Source organism: Stenella coeruleoalba (assembly GCF_951394435.1).
Source record: "Stenella coeruleoalba genome assembly, chromosome: 2".
In the NCBI taxonomy this organism is placed as follows: domain Eukaryota; kingdom Metazoa; phylum Chordata; class Mammalia; order Artiodactyla; family Delphinidae; genus Stenella; species Stenella coeruleoalba.
The window spans coordinates 41,128,565-41,146,518 of NC_137147.1; the positions used below are offsets into that span (position 1 = coordinate 41,128,565).

General features: G+C 41.1%; 1 protein-coding gene across 1 annotated transcript in view; it reads left to right on the top strand.

Annotated features, from left to right (window-relative positions):
- Positions 1–6,264: 6,264 nt before the first annotated feature.
- The window catches only part of CCDC175 (coiled-coil domain containing 175), a gene marked incomplete at its 5' end in the record, with an annotated part of 74,351 nt that continues 62,661 nt past the window's right edge, over positions 6,265–17,954 (top strand). Inside the window, 5 exons of the mRNA XM_079913567.1 lie at positions 6,265–6,328; positions 7,244–7,329; positions 9,339–9,450; positions 13,075–13,210; positions 15,858–16,086. Of these exons, the coding sequence (XP_079769693.1) occupies positions 6,265–6,328; positions 7,244–7,329; positions 9,339–9,450; positions 13,075–13,210; positions 15,858–16,086 (627 nt within the window). The remainder of the gene's footprint in view (positions 6,329–7,243; positions 7,330–9,338; positions 9,451–13,074; positions 13,211–15,857; positions 16,087–17,954) is intronic.

Here is a 17,954-nt window from a genome sequence, read left to right on the forward strand (position 1 = left end):
GAAGGGTTGAGGAAAGGGATGAATTTAGGAAGTGATGACTGGGCATGAGGTCAGAGGAAGACACAGGTGAGGGAGGAGCTAATTGAGGAAGGTCCTTGAGGAGGTGGGAAGGAATGGGATTCAGAATTGCCATGGCTTGTATTTTTACTTTCCCAAATAAGCTCTGGAAATTCTCAACTGCAATCATATATGCAGGGAATGGTCAGCCAGCGTTAATCTGACATTTTCTAAATTTGTTAAAGGAAGAAAAAAAGAGAAAGATTTTTAAATCAAATGGAGAGTACTTACTCCAATTATCTTTACCAAATCGTCTTCATATGAATTACCTTATCTATTCTTCAAAAATAAGAGTTAACTAAAATGAGAAAAAATAAGGAAAATAAGAATACTGCTCCTGAAAGATCGTGAATGTTAGAAAAGTCTAAAAATGCTAAGTCAGCCTTAACAATTATCCCCAGCTACCTTTCTAAAAGAGGATACCCTTTGAAATTTCAGTGACTTAAGTTAATAATAGTAAAAGACATTCTTGCTAAATATGGTATGGGTTGTTTCAGGCCCAATTTAATTTCTGATTACTCTGCAGATTCTCACTTGAAAAAATCAGAATGCCGTTAACGATATTCTGTCCTGTGATAAAATGTTACCTTAGGCAAAAATAAACTGAATTACCATGCAGCTGCCAGCAGGGACAGCTTAATCTCTGCTCTCAGCAGCATTGCCCGCAGCATAAAACCCAAACTCCTGAGCTTGGAATTCAAGGATCTTTGTAGTGAAATCACAACCTAAATTTCTGATTGGGCTCCTGCTTTTCCTCTCCATTCACCCCATGCCCATTGGCACACCTCCATGGCTCTGCTGACGTCCTGTGTAGTCCAGAGCACTCCTTACCTGAGCCCCAATCCCCTGCCGTGGTCACAAAGCCACAATGCAGCTCTAGCATAGCAGACAGTGCCCCAGTCCTGGAGTCAGAAGGACTGCTCTGCCATTGTCCAACTTTAAGGGCCTGACCCGAGGTTATCCCCAAGGTCATTGAAGCTCTCATCTTGGGGTGATTTTCTGAAAAATAGGGTAATCATCATAATTCACCCCAGAGAGTTATGATAAAGATTAAGTAAGGCATGGAAACAGTTACAAAATGTACATTTTCTAAAACCACAAACTGCTTTGCAGGTGTGCTTCAAAACCGACCCTTCTTTTTCACCTTCAAGGCCATTTTCTTGAAAACGGGGCCAAATCTTGTCCATGTGTTTAGTCAAAGCACTGATAAGAGTGTCTGGTATGTAATAAAGCTCAATACATGCTGAGTGGATTCATTAGAGAAAGTGAACTTCTAGGGGAAACAAGAGGAAAGGAGGCTCTCATGAGAGTAGACAGCTGACTTCTCCAGATTCTTACCCCTTCTGTCTCCCCTTTCTCCTCTTATTTCTCTTTCATCTTTTTGCCTTGTCTCTCTGACCTCTTTCTCTCCTCCACTAAGAGAATAATAAAAGAAGGCTGACTCCTCACCACTATGTCCCCCTTTCTCAGAGAGGCCTTCACTGGTGCCACCTATGGGTCTCATTTTTATAAGCTCAGTGCCCAGCACAGTGCCCAGCACACAGAAGGCACAACCCAAACACGTAAACCAATGAGTCCAATGCCGACACACGTGAGGCCGTGCCTTTCTCTGGTAACCTGGCAGGCATCTTTCTCTGCAGAGACTCGGCCCTCAGAACCTCCCTAACTGAGCACTCCAGGCAGTCACTGCTATCCAGCAGAAATAACATGGAAATAAAACCAATTTCCCATCTCTGGGACAGCAACTGTTGATTTAATTGCAGTAATTGTCACTAAGGGTTGAATGACCAAGAGGTTTAAGGAAGGCAAGGGATGCAGAAAGGACATTAACATCTGTATTTCCGAAGAAATGTTTCTTGTTTTCCATTTAGTAGAAATAAAAGATGGGAAATAGCATGTACTCTGTGGTAAATACATCATTATTCTACATAAGCTTCATAATCCCAGGATGTAAAATCCAATTTTACAGATGAAGAATGGAGATTGAGGTTAACTACCTGAGCCAATCAAAAACCACCAGCAAATGATGCAATGGGCATTTGACTCAAATCTGTTTAGCCCCAAGCAATTGCTGATTACAGATAAAAACTAGTCCAGAGACAAAGTTGAAAAGGAGGCTCCTTATCAGGTGTTGTTACAAACAAGGATATGGCCTGCCCTTTCTTGGAGACACCGCCCTATCCTTGTTTGGCGTAGCTCCATCAGGGACACTAATCCATCTGTTTGCTTCTCTAACCATCTGGCATTACCTAGGGGACATGCTTTTCCTGCCATTTTACCACAAATGACTGTGTGATGGAGTCGCAGGAACTAAGAATCGCAGACTGATCACAGGACAGGTACTTTAGAAGCTGTGAGAAGCCCAAGGGGTATGGAATCTTTGTCTAATGTATAACCATCTTGCAGACATAGGCATAAAGCCAATATGAAGGCTTAAAAGGTACCCAATGGGCAAGGATCAAGAATGCCTTTCTATTCAATGCTAAAAGTGTCACTGATTCCTTTACCTAGGAAAGGCCCACCCAGCCAGCTGGTTTAGACCTAATGTTGGGGCTGACAAATATTAGTTCAGAGAATGAATGTGTGTCTGACATTCCATGGGTAACTGTCCAACTGTTCTGAAGCCTCTTCTCTCCTGTAACCTCCACAGAAGCTGGAAATGCGGATACCCCTTGGCCTAACCTCCCTTTCATGGGTGACCTTGTGATCTAGTACTAGCCATTGAGACATAAAAGGAAGTAGACAGATTTCCTTCCCTGATGAAAGGGAAGAAGGGCTTCCACAGGTGGACCCTTTCTACTCCTTTCCACTTTGTACAAGGGCATGAGGTCTGGGACTACAGTAGCCATTTGTGACCATGAAGCAACAAGCCTGAAGATGAAACACAACATGCAAAAGATGGCAAGGCATTAAGATAAGAAAATCCTACTGACAACCATGATGGGGAGGCAGGGCCATGTGCCCATATTAGGCCCTATGCTTGGTACTGGTAGGATCAGAGTGAGGAAGACAGAGACTCTATTTTCTTGAATTCTTACTTCTCAGGAGGATTTGAGCATGGTCCAATACTGAACCGTCAGAGATGCTGAAATGCTGAGCACAAAGCACTGAAGCGTGCAACTACTTCCTATATGTGAGATGTTTAACACATCACAGAGACTGGGACCTTGGCTTGGTCTAACCCAGGGTCTAGAAACACAACCAAGAAGTTGATGCTTTCTCTAGAGGTACTAGATTTATGCAGAGGCAGGAACAAGAGCAATGTCATCGTCAAATACCATATACACCTCGAATACTGTAGAAACTGCAAATATGCCTGAATACAATGTTGTATACGTTCCTTTGCAAGTAGGGGGTCAAACTCATGCAGCAGTTGGATTCTCCTGGCCCTGTCAGCAGCAGGGGAAACAGAAGCAAACTTGCTTACCATAACTTAAAAATCAGTGTCAGCGTGGGACTGGCGTATTCTAATATGCTGTTCTGCTGCTGAGCAAAAGTCTGCCTGAAAAATATTGACTGGAAGAGAAAGTATCTGTTATGTTACCAGAGTAAAAAGGAAACATGAGAGAAGTAGGACATGACTTTTGGCTCACTGAACACCATCTATGGCTACTGAAGGATCAGAAAGCTTTTTTTATACTCTCAACTATTTTGTTTATCTTCTGTATCTTTTTTAAAATTAAAAAAAAAAGCTTTACTTTCTTTTCTAATTACAAAGTTATACATGCAATGTCCCCTCAGGGATTGGCCTCACTCATAGACAATGGAGAGCAACGTGATCCAGATGAGGTGATGAGTAGGAATAATATTCTGGTGGCAGCATAAAGGTTGGCTTAGGGCAGTCCAGTCCAGGTAGTTCAAGAAGAGAGGAATTTATCAGAGGAAGTATGCTGCAAGGGCTATAGAAACCAAAGGGAAGTAACGTAAAGAAGATCCCAGACACCAGGAAGCTGCCACAAACCTGTACGGTGCCCACATGCCTGCACTCACTGATAAGCAGCTGGAGACACCAATTCCCACTCCTGCCACCTCTGGAGCCACCCAAACTGCTGGGATGCAGTCAACTGTGGTGGCCTGAAACTGCCGTTCCAGGAGACAAACAGAGTGGCTTCTTTGCCAGCTAATCTCCCACCAGTGTCTCCAACCAGCTGACGAGTGTGTTTGAGGAATGTGGTTTCTAGGCATCCTCCCCCTGCCTCACAGAGAAAAGCACGGAAGGACACGGATGGATCTGAATGCCAAATCTTGCAAAAGAGGGGACCCAGGAGAGTGTTAAAAGCCGGGATATGGTTCTCCCTGGAGGAAGGAGGCTGTTGTTGTATTGTGTCCTCTCCAAGGCAGTATAGCATAGTGATTCAGGGCATAAACTTTGTGTCCTCATATGCAAAGTGGGAAATAACACCTACCTCAAAGGATTGTTATGAGGGTTAAATAGGTTACTGTAGGTAAAGTATTTAGGACAGTGCCTGGAGTATAGTTCCATTCAGTAAAGGATAACTATTGTCATGTTACTTTCACTCTGATTTCAATTTTGCCATCTGTAAAGAAAACTTAAGAAGGAGGGGGTTAAATCATCTTCGCTGCTCTCTAACCAACCAGAGGAAAGGGGAACTAATAGTTACACTCAATCTGATCCTGATGCAGGGCTGGAGTTTGGAGACGCAGAGAAAAATAATATCTCTGCCTTCAAAGAGCTCACTGTTTGATGAGAAGGCAGAAGAAAATCACTGATTCAAGTTAAAATGTGCACAGTGGTAGAATGTATACAGGGAAAGGTCTAGAAGAGTACAGAGATGGGTATTGTAGCATAATGGAAAGATTTATACAGACTCCACTTTAAACCCAAAATTATTCTCTTGTGACGCTGGGCAATTCAGTTAGTCATCCCTGCCTCAGTTTCCTTGTCTGTAAAAGTGGAGATAATGAAAGAACTTCCCTCACTAAGCCATTGTGAACATTAAGGGAGCTGTACATACAGCTGTAGTACCTAGCACAGAAATGCGTTCAAAAGTGATCATTATTATGATTCCCACGGTCCACGAGAAGTGTACAAGGGTTCAGGCACAAGTCCTGAACTAAAGAAATGGAAATGGAAGGAGGAAAGGGCGGATAAAGAGGGACTCATCCTTATAGGATCGCTTGATTATTGTGTATAAAGTTAGAGAAACTGGCGAGGCACCCACCCCAGGTGGCGCGCTGGCGCTCTGCCTCGGCGTCCTCGTTGCCCGTGGCAACCGGCAGTCCATACCTCTGGCCCGGTAGGCGCTGCGCAGGGGCAGCAAGATGGCTGTGAGCTCCTGGTCCTCAAAGCTGGGGTTCGGCAGCGAGAAGGCGCTGCAGGCGGCCGCTGTCTCCACTGGCCCCTCTCTGGAATTACGCACCTTCCCCTCCACCCTGTGCTCCTCGGTCGCGGCTGCCGCCCTGGAGCAGCTCTTTGTTGTCGGTGAGAGGCCCGTGGGCTCCCGGAGGGACGTCATCTCGGAGGTGGCGCCTAGGCGGCATTAAGCGGGAACCTTCGTGGGGACCCTCCTCCCAGAACTCAGGGCATCCCTGGTAGGGCAGAACCTTCTCCAGCTCCTTGGGGGAGAGGGGGGCGAAAGAGTGGGACCCAGGGCTCAGCTCTGTGGCTTGGCCCAACTCACACTAGTAGCTGGTGACAAATTGCGGACAAATCCCTGGACTCCCAGGCCACTGCTATTTGCCTGTGATTGGAGTGCCCACCTGCATTTAGATTATGTATTTAATTTCATCTTGTCCCTTCTTGCCTTTTCTTTGCAAGTTAATTTCCTCCAACACTTTGGCATGGCAAACTGGAGGATTTAACAGGTAAATAAGAAAGGAAGAAACACCTGTTGCATTAGGCAAGGAATTGTGCATTAGGCACAAATACTTTTTCTGCTAATAATTTCTTGACGCTCAGAAAGTTTGTCATAGGAAAAAAATTCATTATGCTTTCTTGCCCTGAGTGTGAGTTATAAAGTGTGTGGCTCTCCAGCCCATTTGCAAGTGGGAGTACGCTTGTGCTTATTCATTCCATAGAAAAAAGGAAAAGAGACAGCAGGCAATACCTGTTCCTCCCTAACACACACTTGCTTGGAAACTCAGTAACTGATTTTTCACTTGGTTTGAGAGCTTAGTTCATTAAGAGAATCCAAGTTTTCAGGAACTGAGGGCAGAAATTGCTGTTTACTCTTCTGAGAGTCGAGGATGGCCACTCAGGGCATGGACTCTGGAGTCACACCATTTGTGTCTGAATCCAGACCTCTTATAAGTGATGGGCTCTGTGACCTTGCGCACATGACATGACCTCAAAAGTCTTAGATTTCTCACCTCTGAGATGGGAATCATCATGAAGTTATAAGAATCAACTTAGATTATACATACATGTGAAACATTAAACACATCAAACTCATCCCACACATGTGGATACGGGCCTGGAATCCATTTAGACAGAATCTGTATAATGGAATGGTGACAGAGCCAAGGTGAGTAGAGCTTCCTCTGTTCTCTCTCCTCTTCCTTTTATATTTTATTTTTCCTTCCTTCTTCCCATTCTGCATGTATCTTGTCTTCCTTTGCCTGCCAACATTTTCCAAGCCTCTTTTCCCATGTGATTTCAACTTACAGTGTGTGAGAGAAAAGGCGCTATCTTTCATATGTCAATGAATGAAAAGGGTTAGAAACTCTATCTACCTCACACCTACCAGTTTTACAAATACTTACTCTCATCCCATGATTAAAATATTGGCATGGAAGTGAAAATGACATAATGAATTTTTGAAGAATTAAGTAAGTGTTGTTTTGTAAAATATTACGTTTAGGATATACGTATACAAATTTATATGAAGACATTCTTAAACCTACACTATGGGCGTGTTATATTTATCCCTTTTATAAATATATGTGGATTTTTTTGTCTTGTCCTATACAGATTCCTTCTTTCTACCATGAGTGATACAAAAATAGAATCTTAAGAGGAGTTTGTCCTCAAGAAACATAAAGTATATACCTAAATTAGTACACTGTAAAATAAGAAATAACAAGTACAAAAGAGATTCATATGATGTACTATAGAAATTCAAAGATAGAAGTTGTAATTTTCAGCTAAGCATTTGAGTTGGATCTTAAAGGTTAAACAGGATTTGGTAGATAAATAAGAGATCTTAATTTTCTAATTTTTTTTTAGAACAATCACTGCAAAGTGACTACTTTAAATGCAATGAAGAAGCTAAGACCTTTCTTAAGGACGTTGCTATTGCTGTTAAGAAATTGGTATTGTATTATCTATAAGAGCTACTTTTTCAATCTTTCACTTATTTCTTCATCAAACTTTAATTTAGCACCAGCTCTGTTCAACATACTTCAATAGATGAATAGGGAAAATATTTGCCCTGAATGAAAATTTCTCTCAGTTTGCTAAGCATTTGCACCAGTATGGATCAGTAGTGGATTGGTGCCCGATTTCCCATGCAGAGCACTGAATTAAGGACCTGTGCTATGGATGAGGGCAAGACGGCTCAAGAGAAGAGACCCTGCTGATAACAGAGCTCAGTTAAGGGGTGGGCCACATGGGCAAATGCTTGTGACATCAATATGTGAGCATTGCTTAAAACCAGCAAACAACCTCTGGGATAAACTGCACGCATAGTGCCAATTTTCTCAGGTCTCTGTAAGCAATTCCTCACAAAACTGGTGAAAGATTATTTGGCACCTACTCCACTGACACACAGTGATTTTCAGTGAAAAGAAATAGGTTCTCTTTCAGTTATACTAACTTGGCCCCATCAAAGAAATATTTAAAGAATTTCCTCTTGAAGTGTCACAAAAGTGTCTCTGTTTGGCCCTGGTCCTGAGTGATGTTTCAGAATGGCAATGTCTCCTCATTTGATTTAAAAATATTGAATAAGAATCTACTACCTATCAAATATCTAAAAATGTAGAAATATGGCTATAAAGTTAATGAGCTTGAGTCTACAGACTGCTGAGAAAAGTTAATCTTATTTATAATTATATTTTTATGTAATTATATATAGTTCTGTAGGTATACTACAGAATTATAGTTTATAATCCCAGTTAAGTACATATATGTAAACACTGAGAGTTTGTGTGTGTTGTACTGCACTGTGGTCCTGTGGAAACCCTTTCCTCTGTTTCGTTCTTTTAGTTATGTCTTTCTCCAGGATTTGAAGTGTTCAAAATAATTATTGTGGCTTATTAAAGTATCTAGTATGTCTCCATTTAATATCTGAGCTGTGAAATCTCTTAAATAGAGATAAATCCTCCCATTTTTTAAAGTAACACATTTTCACTATTATAGAAGCATTGCGTTTTTATTCTGGAAAATTTAGAAAAAAATAGACAAGCAAAAGGAAGAATGTAAAAACCAACATGATCCCACCCTAAAACAATCACGATTGACTCTTTGTTGAATGTCTTGACTACTTTCAGGATATAGATGATTCCTGTATTGAATTTTATTTTTTACAGAAAAGTGGTCTTACTAAATATACAATTATGCAACCTGCTTTTTTATTATTCATAAAATACAATGGCAGTTTCTCAGGTCATAAAGTAACTATAGCCATTATGACCGTTTATTTAAGAGGTGATTTATCTGTTCTTTCCACTAGCAGATTTTTGAATGTTTTTCCCTTTTTGAAACTAGCCCCATATATATATATATATATATATATATATATATATATATCTCCAAACAAATAGGCAGGGAGATATTTTTAGGTAGGTATAAGAAAACCACTGTTCTTTTTATACCTAAGCATAGTTTTTTAGGCATTTTCCATTTTTAAATTAAGTAGCTTCCTTTCCTTCTCTCTTTTTTTTTTTTTTTTTTTTGCCTCTTGGCATGTGGGATCTTAGTTCCCTGACCGGGGATCAAACCCGCACTGGAAGCACAGTATCTTAACCACTGGATCACCAGGGAAGTCCCAAGAAGCTTCCTTTCTCAATGTCACCCTTTTGTTGGAGTCTTTCCTTTTAAATTTATTGAAACTGCATACAAGGGACACACACACATAGCGAAAGATAATTTCTGAGTAGAAGAAAATCAGCAGAAATTAAAAGATAAATTAACAATGACACATTAAAAACTCATTGAAGAACAGTTATTTTTCCCACTTGCTATTCCAAATAAAAATAATGGCAAAAGGTACTTACTGAAAAGCAAATTTTGATCTCTGAAAACATTTACAGGGCCTTGTTTAGGAAATCAATCTTATTATTTTAATGTCTTAACTTTTTAACTATGTAATTTACATTTTCAGGAAGAAGTGAGAAAATCCACAATTGATCTTCTGGAAATTGAAAGCATGGAACTCAGCAGACTATATTTTCTACTGGAAACTCTTCCCGCTAGTGTTAGCAGAGAATTCGAAGGTACTGTGAGGTTATCAACTGTAGAAATTTAGTTTATCTTATAAGAAAATAGAGCCTAGTACTTGTAACAAGATGAGTTTAATAGTTGTTTCATATCAAAAAATAGCCAGAAAGAGTATACAACACAAATATAGTGAGATCCATAATAAGTTTCCCTTACTTTTTAAGTGGAAATAATATATATGACTTGAATTTATATAATTATTGTAAATAGACTAAAGACAATATTGGTCCTTTTGTGACTGGCTTATTTCACCTGGCATGTCTTTGGGGTTAATCCATGTTGTAGCATGTGCCAGAATTTCCTTTCCTTTTAAGGCTGAACAATATTCCATTGTATGTATATACCATGTTTTGTTTATCCATTCATCCATCAATGGACCCTTGCATTGTTTCCACCTTTTGGCTGTTGTAAATAATGCTGTTACAAAATAATAATAATAACAATGAAATAGTAAATAATAATGCTATTACAACATGGGTGTGGAAATATCTATTCAAGGCTCTGCTTCCAATTCTTTTGGGTATAAATGCAGAAGGGAATTGCTGGATTGTATGGTAATATAGTAATTTTATGTTTAATTTTTTGAGAAGCTCCCATACTGTTTTCCACAGTGGCTTCACCATTTTACCGTCCCTTGCACAATGCACAAGCATTCCAATTTCTCTACATTCTTGCCAGCACTTGATATTTTCTGTTTTTGTTTTGTTTTAAATAACAGCCATCCTAATGGATAAGAATTGGTATCTCATTGTGGTTTGCACTTCCCTAATAATTAGTGATGTTGAGCGTTTTTCATGTGCTTATTGGCCATTGGTATATCTTCTTTGGATGAATGTCTGTTCAGACCATTTGCCCATCTTTTAATCAGGTTGTTTGTTTCATTGTGGGAATTCTTTATATATTCTGGATGTTAACCCCTTATCAGATATATGATTTGCAAGTATTTTTTCCCATTCCATGGGTTACCTTATCATTCTTGTTAATAATGACTTTTGTTGCACAGAAGTTTTTAATTTTGACATAGTCCAGTTTATCTATATTTTCATTTGTTGTCTGTGCTTTTTGTGTCATATCCAAGAAATTATGGCTAAATCCAACATTATGAAGGTTTCCCGTATGTTTTCTTCTAAGAGTTTTATAGTTTTAGCTCTGACATTTAGGTCTTTGATCCATTTTGAGTTAAATTTTGTATTTGGTGTAAGGTCAGGCTCCAAGTTTATTTTTCCAGCTGCCAGGAGTGTTGGCTGAGGCTCACAGCTCAGTTCCTCTACAGGAATTGCCCTAGACAAAAGAGAAAAGCTTCACTTCAAGTTAGACTCCCTCCCCAACTGCTGCTCACATTCAGTGATTGGTCACCAAGAGAGTACAAAGGTCTGCCTCCCTCGTTCCATGTGGAATAACTCTGAAGTGTCATCACAGCTCCAGCTCATCATCATTTAAACGCTCCACCCTTGCCCAACCCTTATGTCCTCAGAGGAGATGTTCCTCAGAGCTTTACACACAAATTTTAAGATTTGTTTTCCAGGGAGCCCAACCTAAAACAGTTGTCTAAATTTAAAAAAAAAAAAAAAAGATTTTTAAAGTAGATGTTCCCTTGCAGCCCCAAGTCTACGTTCATTGTCTGCTCTGTCATAAGGGAGCTGGGGTGCTGTAAATTTCCCCTTTTGCCAGCTGGTGCAATGTTAAGCTTTGTCAGTACAGAGCACTGAAGGGTTACTGGAGGAAAAAGGGGTTGTCTTCCTGTTCTAGTGTGCTCAGCTTGGCCGACTCTTGCAGTGCAGATAGCTTCTGCCAGTGGCATGCAACAGTCCTTGGTGCCCAGAAGCTCCCTCCAGTATCCCCTGAGTGGCTTCATGGTAGATTGCTCCCTGTGAGGCAGGTACCCTGGCACCGTTTAGGTGGTTTTGCAGTGAGTTCTGAAGTACAGCAATTCCCTGTGGACCAGTCCCCCCAGTGCCCCCAGAAGCCATATTTCTAGTAAGTTCTGCCAGCGGAACATTTCACGAACTTCTTTGCCATCCAATGAGCCACTGACCTCTTCAATGAGGTCTAGATCTCAGGTCTGGAGGTGCTGCTTCCTACAGCCCCTGTAGGGCTGCTCCTTGTACCTAGTATTCCTAAAGTCTTCAGAGTTCTCTTTATTTTCTTAGTATTCGTTCCCTCATTACTCTACTTCTCTGCTACAGTTAATAATTCTTTATATTAAAATTTCCCTATTCAATATAAGATTTCTATCTCCCGATTAGACCCTGAGTGACATAGTTAGTTATAAAAGAATTTGCACAATGTTAGTCTAGTTTGGCAGGGAAAATACAACAAACTCCTACATGCAGATAAACAATAAGACTTAATCTGTGCTCAAGGCAGAATTAAGAATGTTTTCATTTTATTTTCTTTGGTTGCCTTTTTTTTTTTTTTTTACTGTCCAGATTGGGTTACTTTTATAAGCAGGAAAAATATTTTAGAAGGAAAAAGAAATACCATGCTAGCTTGTAAGGTCCTTGATACACACTGAATACTTAGCCAAGTAAATTTAATTGACCTTGTGTTTTAAAGCTTCTCAGCTTGAAGTATGGTCCTTGGGTCAGTAGCATCAGCATCACCTGGGAGCTTGTTACAAAATGCAGAATCTCTAGGTCCACCTCTGACCTACTACATCAAAATCTGTATTTCAACAATATCCCCAGGTGATACACATGCATATTCAAGACATAAAGTTTGAAAAGCCCTGCTACAGTGAGCAATTTAACTGTAGCCTCCAAAAAAAGGATCCAACTCTCTCAGGGGAGCTACCAGCCAGTTTCTAGGGAATTCGTTGCATAGAAATGGACGGCCCAGTATCCATTTCTAAACAGCAGTGTTCAAAAATTCATGCATTTTAACCATGTATCTATCAAGCGCTGAGGTAATCCTTTGAAGTCTTATGTGATTACACTGATTTGTTATTTATTAATGAGTAATTAGTTCTTTAACACACTGGGTTCCCTTGAAAGCACAGCCAGAAGCAATGGCTTTTGCACTATTATTTTATTAGGACATACAATCCAAAGAGGAGGAGGGTGGGATAAGGAACCAAAGCAGGGAGAATGGAAAGCTAATATGGCGTGCAATATGATGTTGACTGCCGCTGACGGCAGGTAGTTGAGTATGAGAATACACCCTCAAGACACAGTGTTACCTCTTCTCAGGAACACCTAAGCAGTGACTCCTGTCTACGATTGGTCCAATGCTTGCCACACCTCCCAAACTTTCAGTTACACATGCATGAGGGGTGTGAGTGTCTAAAGAAGTCCCATGGTAGAGGTGACAAGGACGTCCTAGACAGGTAAGAAGTGGATAGGACAGTCAGGAATCAGGTGCTATCAGACTGTACCGCCTGAAATTGTGCAGAGCTCATAGAAAGCTGGTCACCGACCATAGCAGCAGCTGAAATAAGGGAAATAATTGATAGGTAAGATTGAGAGGGTCCAAAGGGATGATTAAGAGGTGTCTGATCCAGGAACATAATTAGAAGAATATTTCAAAGAAAGACATAATTTGTTTATTATTTGAAAAGTCAGTATCTACAATTGTGCAGTTTCTCAAGTAACTGAATAACATTTCTTCCACTTACTTTTAAGAATGTGTCAGGGATGCCCGAAGATTAAATCTTGTTGAGATAAATCAATTACACATGAAAATTACGAAGATAAATGATGAAATAGAGTTTCTGAAGAAGAAAATACTTGATCTGAAAAAAATTAATAAAGCTCTGGGGTAGGTTTTTTCAGGGGTTTTTTTGTTGGGTTTTTTTTTTTTTTTTTTTTAGTATTTGAGGGAGTCAGGGGCTGGGGCTAAAGTGGGAAATCTTTCCTAAGGGATTGTCCTCTGGTCCGAACTGGTGCAGGGCAAGTTAAGAGGTGGAGATCACTTATAGAAGATGACTGGGCTGATGAGGGGTGTGCGATGGCTGCAGAGAGCTGGGAAGAGAGCAGAAACTCTTCTACCACCACAGCCAGGAGACCTGTAAAATTTAAGAGGGAACTCAGCTTCCCAGCAGCAACTACTCTGTGTCAATCACACAGTGCCTTGCACCCCACCTCCAAAGGTAGAAACACACAGTGGTTTTCATTTCATTTTTAGTAAAATTAAGTTTACAAACCTCAACCACCAAAGCAAGAAATTTTTCTGGGTATTGTGTTGCAAATATAATATCAAACCTGATATATTGTAGCTAGCTTAGTTCCTTAAAGACATTCAGTTATAATCTACTGGAGGGTTGAAAATGGGATTGGCCCTAGATTTTATCTTCAATTAAATGAGAGCTGACACCTGTTAGTTTCTTTTCTTTATTCCTCAGCTGTGTTGTTAGCACTTCCCCCTCTGTGGAAGAAGTGCTTTTCTCCATCTATAAAATGGAGATTACAAATCTTGTCTTAGCCCACGGAAGAAGAGATACTCTGAAAGAAAAAAAACAATAAAACCCTGAAGAATAACTCAGTACTACAAGTAAATTCTCAAAAGTAATGTATAAATGTCAGACTTTCAGTTTGTTGGAGTAAGAAATACTCAAAGAGCCCTCATCATAGTGAAAAAATCTTCTTGGGAAGCTAAAAGAATCAGAAGGTTGCTTGGTGCACAAGGTATCAAAGCATCAGGAGTTAGGTGGGGACCTCAAGGCCCAGGGACAGGTTCCCAAAGTAGGTCCTCAGAACACCTATTCTGGGAGATGCTCCATGAAAAAGAAAGTTCATGACCACGTAAGTTTGAGAAAGACTGCGTACTCTAACTCCTCTTAGGGATTCACGTGCAGATTTGTGCATGGTGCATGCTAGCCACGATCACAACTAGACTATCAATTTCTAAACTAATAACAAGGAAGATAACATCCAGGCTGGAATACTCATATCAACTGACCAGCACCATCACACCCCTGTAGACCAGTGATTCTTAAACTTGAGTGTACATCAGAATCACCTGGAACTCTTGTTAAATTACTGGGACCTCCACCCCAGATTTCTGATTTAGTAGGTCTGGGGAATGGGGGTAAGAATTTGAATTTCTAACAAGTTCCTAGATGCTGCTGTTGCTGCTGGTCCTGACCACACTTTGAGAATCACTGCTCTAGAGAAATCTTTATGGAAAGTCAAATTACAAATGAACATAATGTGGGTTGCCTGATGAGCTAGCATCATCAAGCTACAATCACTTATTGCATCCATTTTTCAAAGAAAGATGTATATCAAGGTGCCCACACTCTCTGACAAGTGATCCTCTCCTGGACACTCTTCAAAAACTGGACACAGTCCTTAGAAACTGGGGATGGGGATTTCCTTGGGTCCTACATTCCGTTTCTGAGAGCTTTCCCAACCCAGCACAATACACCTAGTCAGGTGTATTGATTTGACTTGTTTTGTTTTGCTTTGCTTCATTAAGGCCACTCAATCCTTAGTTTGCTTCATTCTTAGAAGCCTTCCTCTACTAAACCTACAAGGCACCCATTATCTGGCCCCATGTAGCCTGAGCTTCTCTTAATTGCCTTTCTGTGGTAGAGTTGACTTCTGGAAAATAAACTTACCAACAACCTGTTTCCACTTTCCTGAGCCTTTCACACAGTCCGCCTGAACTAGAGTGTTTAGCCTTGGAGATTAGAAAAAGAAAAAAGTCATTACATTGCAGGAGCTTTGAAAAAAGGAAAATAGAGAAATGTCACCAATTGTCCTTCCTCCAAATCTTTTATTGTTAGCCCTGGGATAGATGTTTCTCACAGTCTTAAGGTGGGTGTGGCCAGCAATGGATATGTGAGGTTAATGTCTCCTCTTGAACTCAGATTTGGCTACAGCTGTGAGAAGATAAGTGGGTTCAAATTAGATTTCAAACACCCTCTGAGCAGTGAAGACAGACTCAGATCCCTCCTCGCCAACTCCTTTCCATCAGAGGAGGGTTAGCTTTCTTCTCCTGGGCCTTCTCTGCAGGGCAATGGCATCAGAAGGTGGCTAGAAGAGTGGTGGGATGTTTAGCTTTCCTTGGCTTAAACTGCATATCTCAGGATGATAAGGTAGCTATGGCAATGCTACGTATCAAACCATTTGTCCGGCCAGATTCCATTCACCTGTTCAAAACTGGTTTTGAATCATTGTATGTTTTAAACTAAAATATCCCATAGTTACTACCTGGTGTGTGAGAATGGGTGGGGTGAGGCAGGACCACGAGACACTTTTGCAGTGATAAAGAGTTACAAGGTTGACACTTGTGTTTCCTTCTGTCCTTCATCGCAACCAACTTCAGACAATCACAAATTCAACTCTGAAATAAGTATTCGTTAAATTTCCCTCTTTATGGTGGTTCATCTCATCAAGCCGACTTTAAATTTCTTCCTGGAAAGCCATCCTTTTCATGCCAAGAACGATTCTTTTTCTCCTAGTGAACAGCAAGAGGAACTAGCGAGGCGTTATGAAAATTTTGTCCTGTCACTCAACCATGCGATGAAAGAAAAAGCCACTATCACTGTTTACATCAATGAGATTTATACCAAAGTTAACTCAGAGAAGAAAGAACTAGAATTGCAAAAACGATATATTCAAGAAGTAGAGGAGCAAATGGAAAGAGAAAAAGCAGAATATTTGGAAAAAAAGCAAAAATTGAGTCAAGAGGTAAGTGGCATGATTTATTTTTTAAAAAAATACAGAATTGAGGGCAGGAAATGAGAAATAACTTATTTGTCCTTGAAGCTAGCAAGCATTCCCGTGGTATCTTCTGCAGGAATAGAGCAGAGGCTCAAGGACACTGGAGCCCGTGGGGAAGATGTTTGATTGTGTAGCGGCATCTGAGTTCATGGGAAAGAATATGAATGACAGGAGTGGTAACACTGGGGTGGCCCCTTGCTTATATGCAGCACTGTAGGTACTAGGAATTTGCTTCTGTGTCACTTGGTTGTCTCTGCAGACAGGATGAGCCAGTTCAGCTCTGCCGGAACTGATGCCAAAACCCGAACTCTGTGCACCGTCACCACATTGAGTCTCAGAGTTTTGGGTGAAGTAGAAAAGAATAGCTTTATTGCTTTGCCGAGAAAGGGGGGCCACAGCGGGTTAATGCTCTCAAAACTGTGTGTTCCCAGCCTGGGTGGGTGGGTGGGTTGTGAGGGGAAGGGTTGCTGATAAGGATCAGGGCGCATGTGGGGCCTGCATCCCTTCAACCCAGAGATCATCTGGAGTCTGGTGGTCTGGTGATGGCTTCTGCGGTTCTCAAGGTTATCGAACTGTGACCTTCTCTCTGGAATGAAGAGCGCTTCGACAGGTAGTTAGCATCTTCCATTTGGTGTGGGTTTTAATGCTGTAGAAGAGCTCAGAGATATTGTTATGTGTGTCCCTTGAGGAGGAGCCAGGACCCTGCCCCTAGGCTACACTATTGTTTCCTCACTGCTCCTCCCTTGTCTCTGGATCCCCTCCCTTCCCTGATTAGCAACTGTTTAAACCTGCTCTTTGGAACTCAGGGAAGGTCATGGAGGCTGACTAAAGTGTATTTCCTACAAACAAGAAACAGGGGACAGGGAAAGACTTTTGTGCCCGGGAGCCCCAGAGTGTACTGCTTGGTTTCAGAACTTGTGCCTCTTACTGAATGAATCCAAGAGGAGAGGCCTGCAGAGGGTCTAGGCAGAGCCAAGGGCCCTGTCGACTGAAAAAAAAAAAAAAAAGTGCAACCTAGAAGTTGTGAATTATGTTGTATTTTAGGACCTTACTGAGGACTGTAGCCTGGGAAGGCAGCCTCTCAGATAGTTCTGAGGAATTGTTCCAAAGAGGTAATGGAGGAGCCAGGATATGTAGAAGTTTTTGCCGGGGGAAAAAACAGATAGTCCAACATCAAAAGATTATTGCTAATCACAAAAAGACAGGCATCTCAAGGTAATGATTTTAGTGCTTTTCTCTGTATGGGAAGATGCAAGAGTCTGGGCTCATTGAAATCATTCCTTTGATACCGTCTTAACTACCTAGGGTCAGTATCCTATTTTTCTCCATCCTGAAGCCCCTCAGGGCACACCATCAGGCTGAGGCTGCGCAGTGGCTGATGGCTTGATGGTGAGTAACATTCGTTGTTTACTGAAATGGCAGGCCACATTTTTTTGTCCACAGCCCCAACAGAGAAGGGTATTTTGAGACCAGCAATTTTGTGAGGGTCAGTGGAGATAGCTACTGCATCCTGAATTCTAAATAATTCACCCTCAGAATGGCTTCTGATTGATTCCTCTTTGTTCTGCTTCCAGTTGCCCCAGGGGAAGCAGGGCTATCTCCGTGCTAGGTGTTCCTAGCAGCAGCCTTCTTTTCCTCCATGCAGTGAGGGCCTAGCCCAGGATGGAAATTGCTGTTGAGCTCCTGGTGCTGCCCTCTGCATCATGGGAACTGGCATAACTATAATGCAGGAAACTGGACCTGGGCTTGCAACCCTGCCATATTAAATATGCATAAAGATATATATATATGTATAAAGAAAGAAAGAAAAGAACATTTATTAAATTGCACTTCTT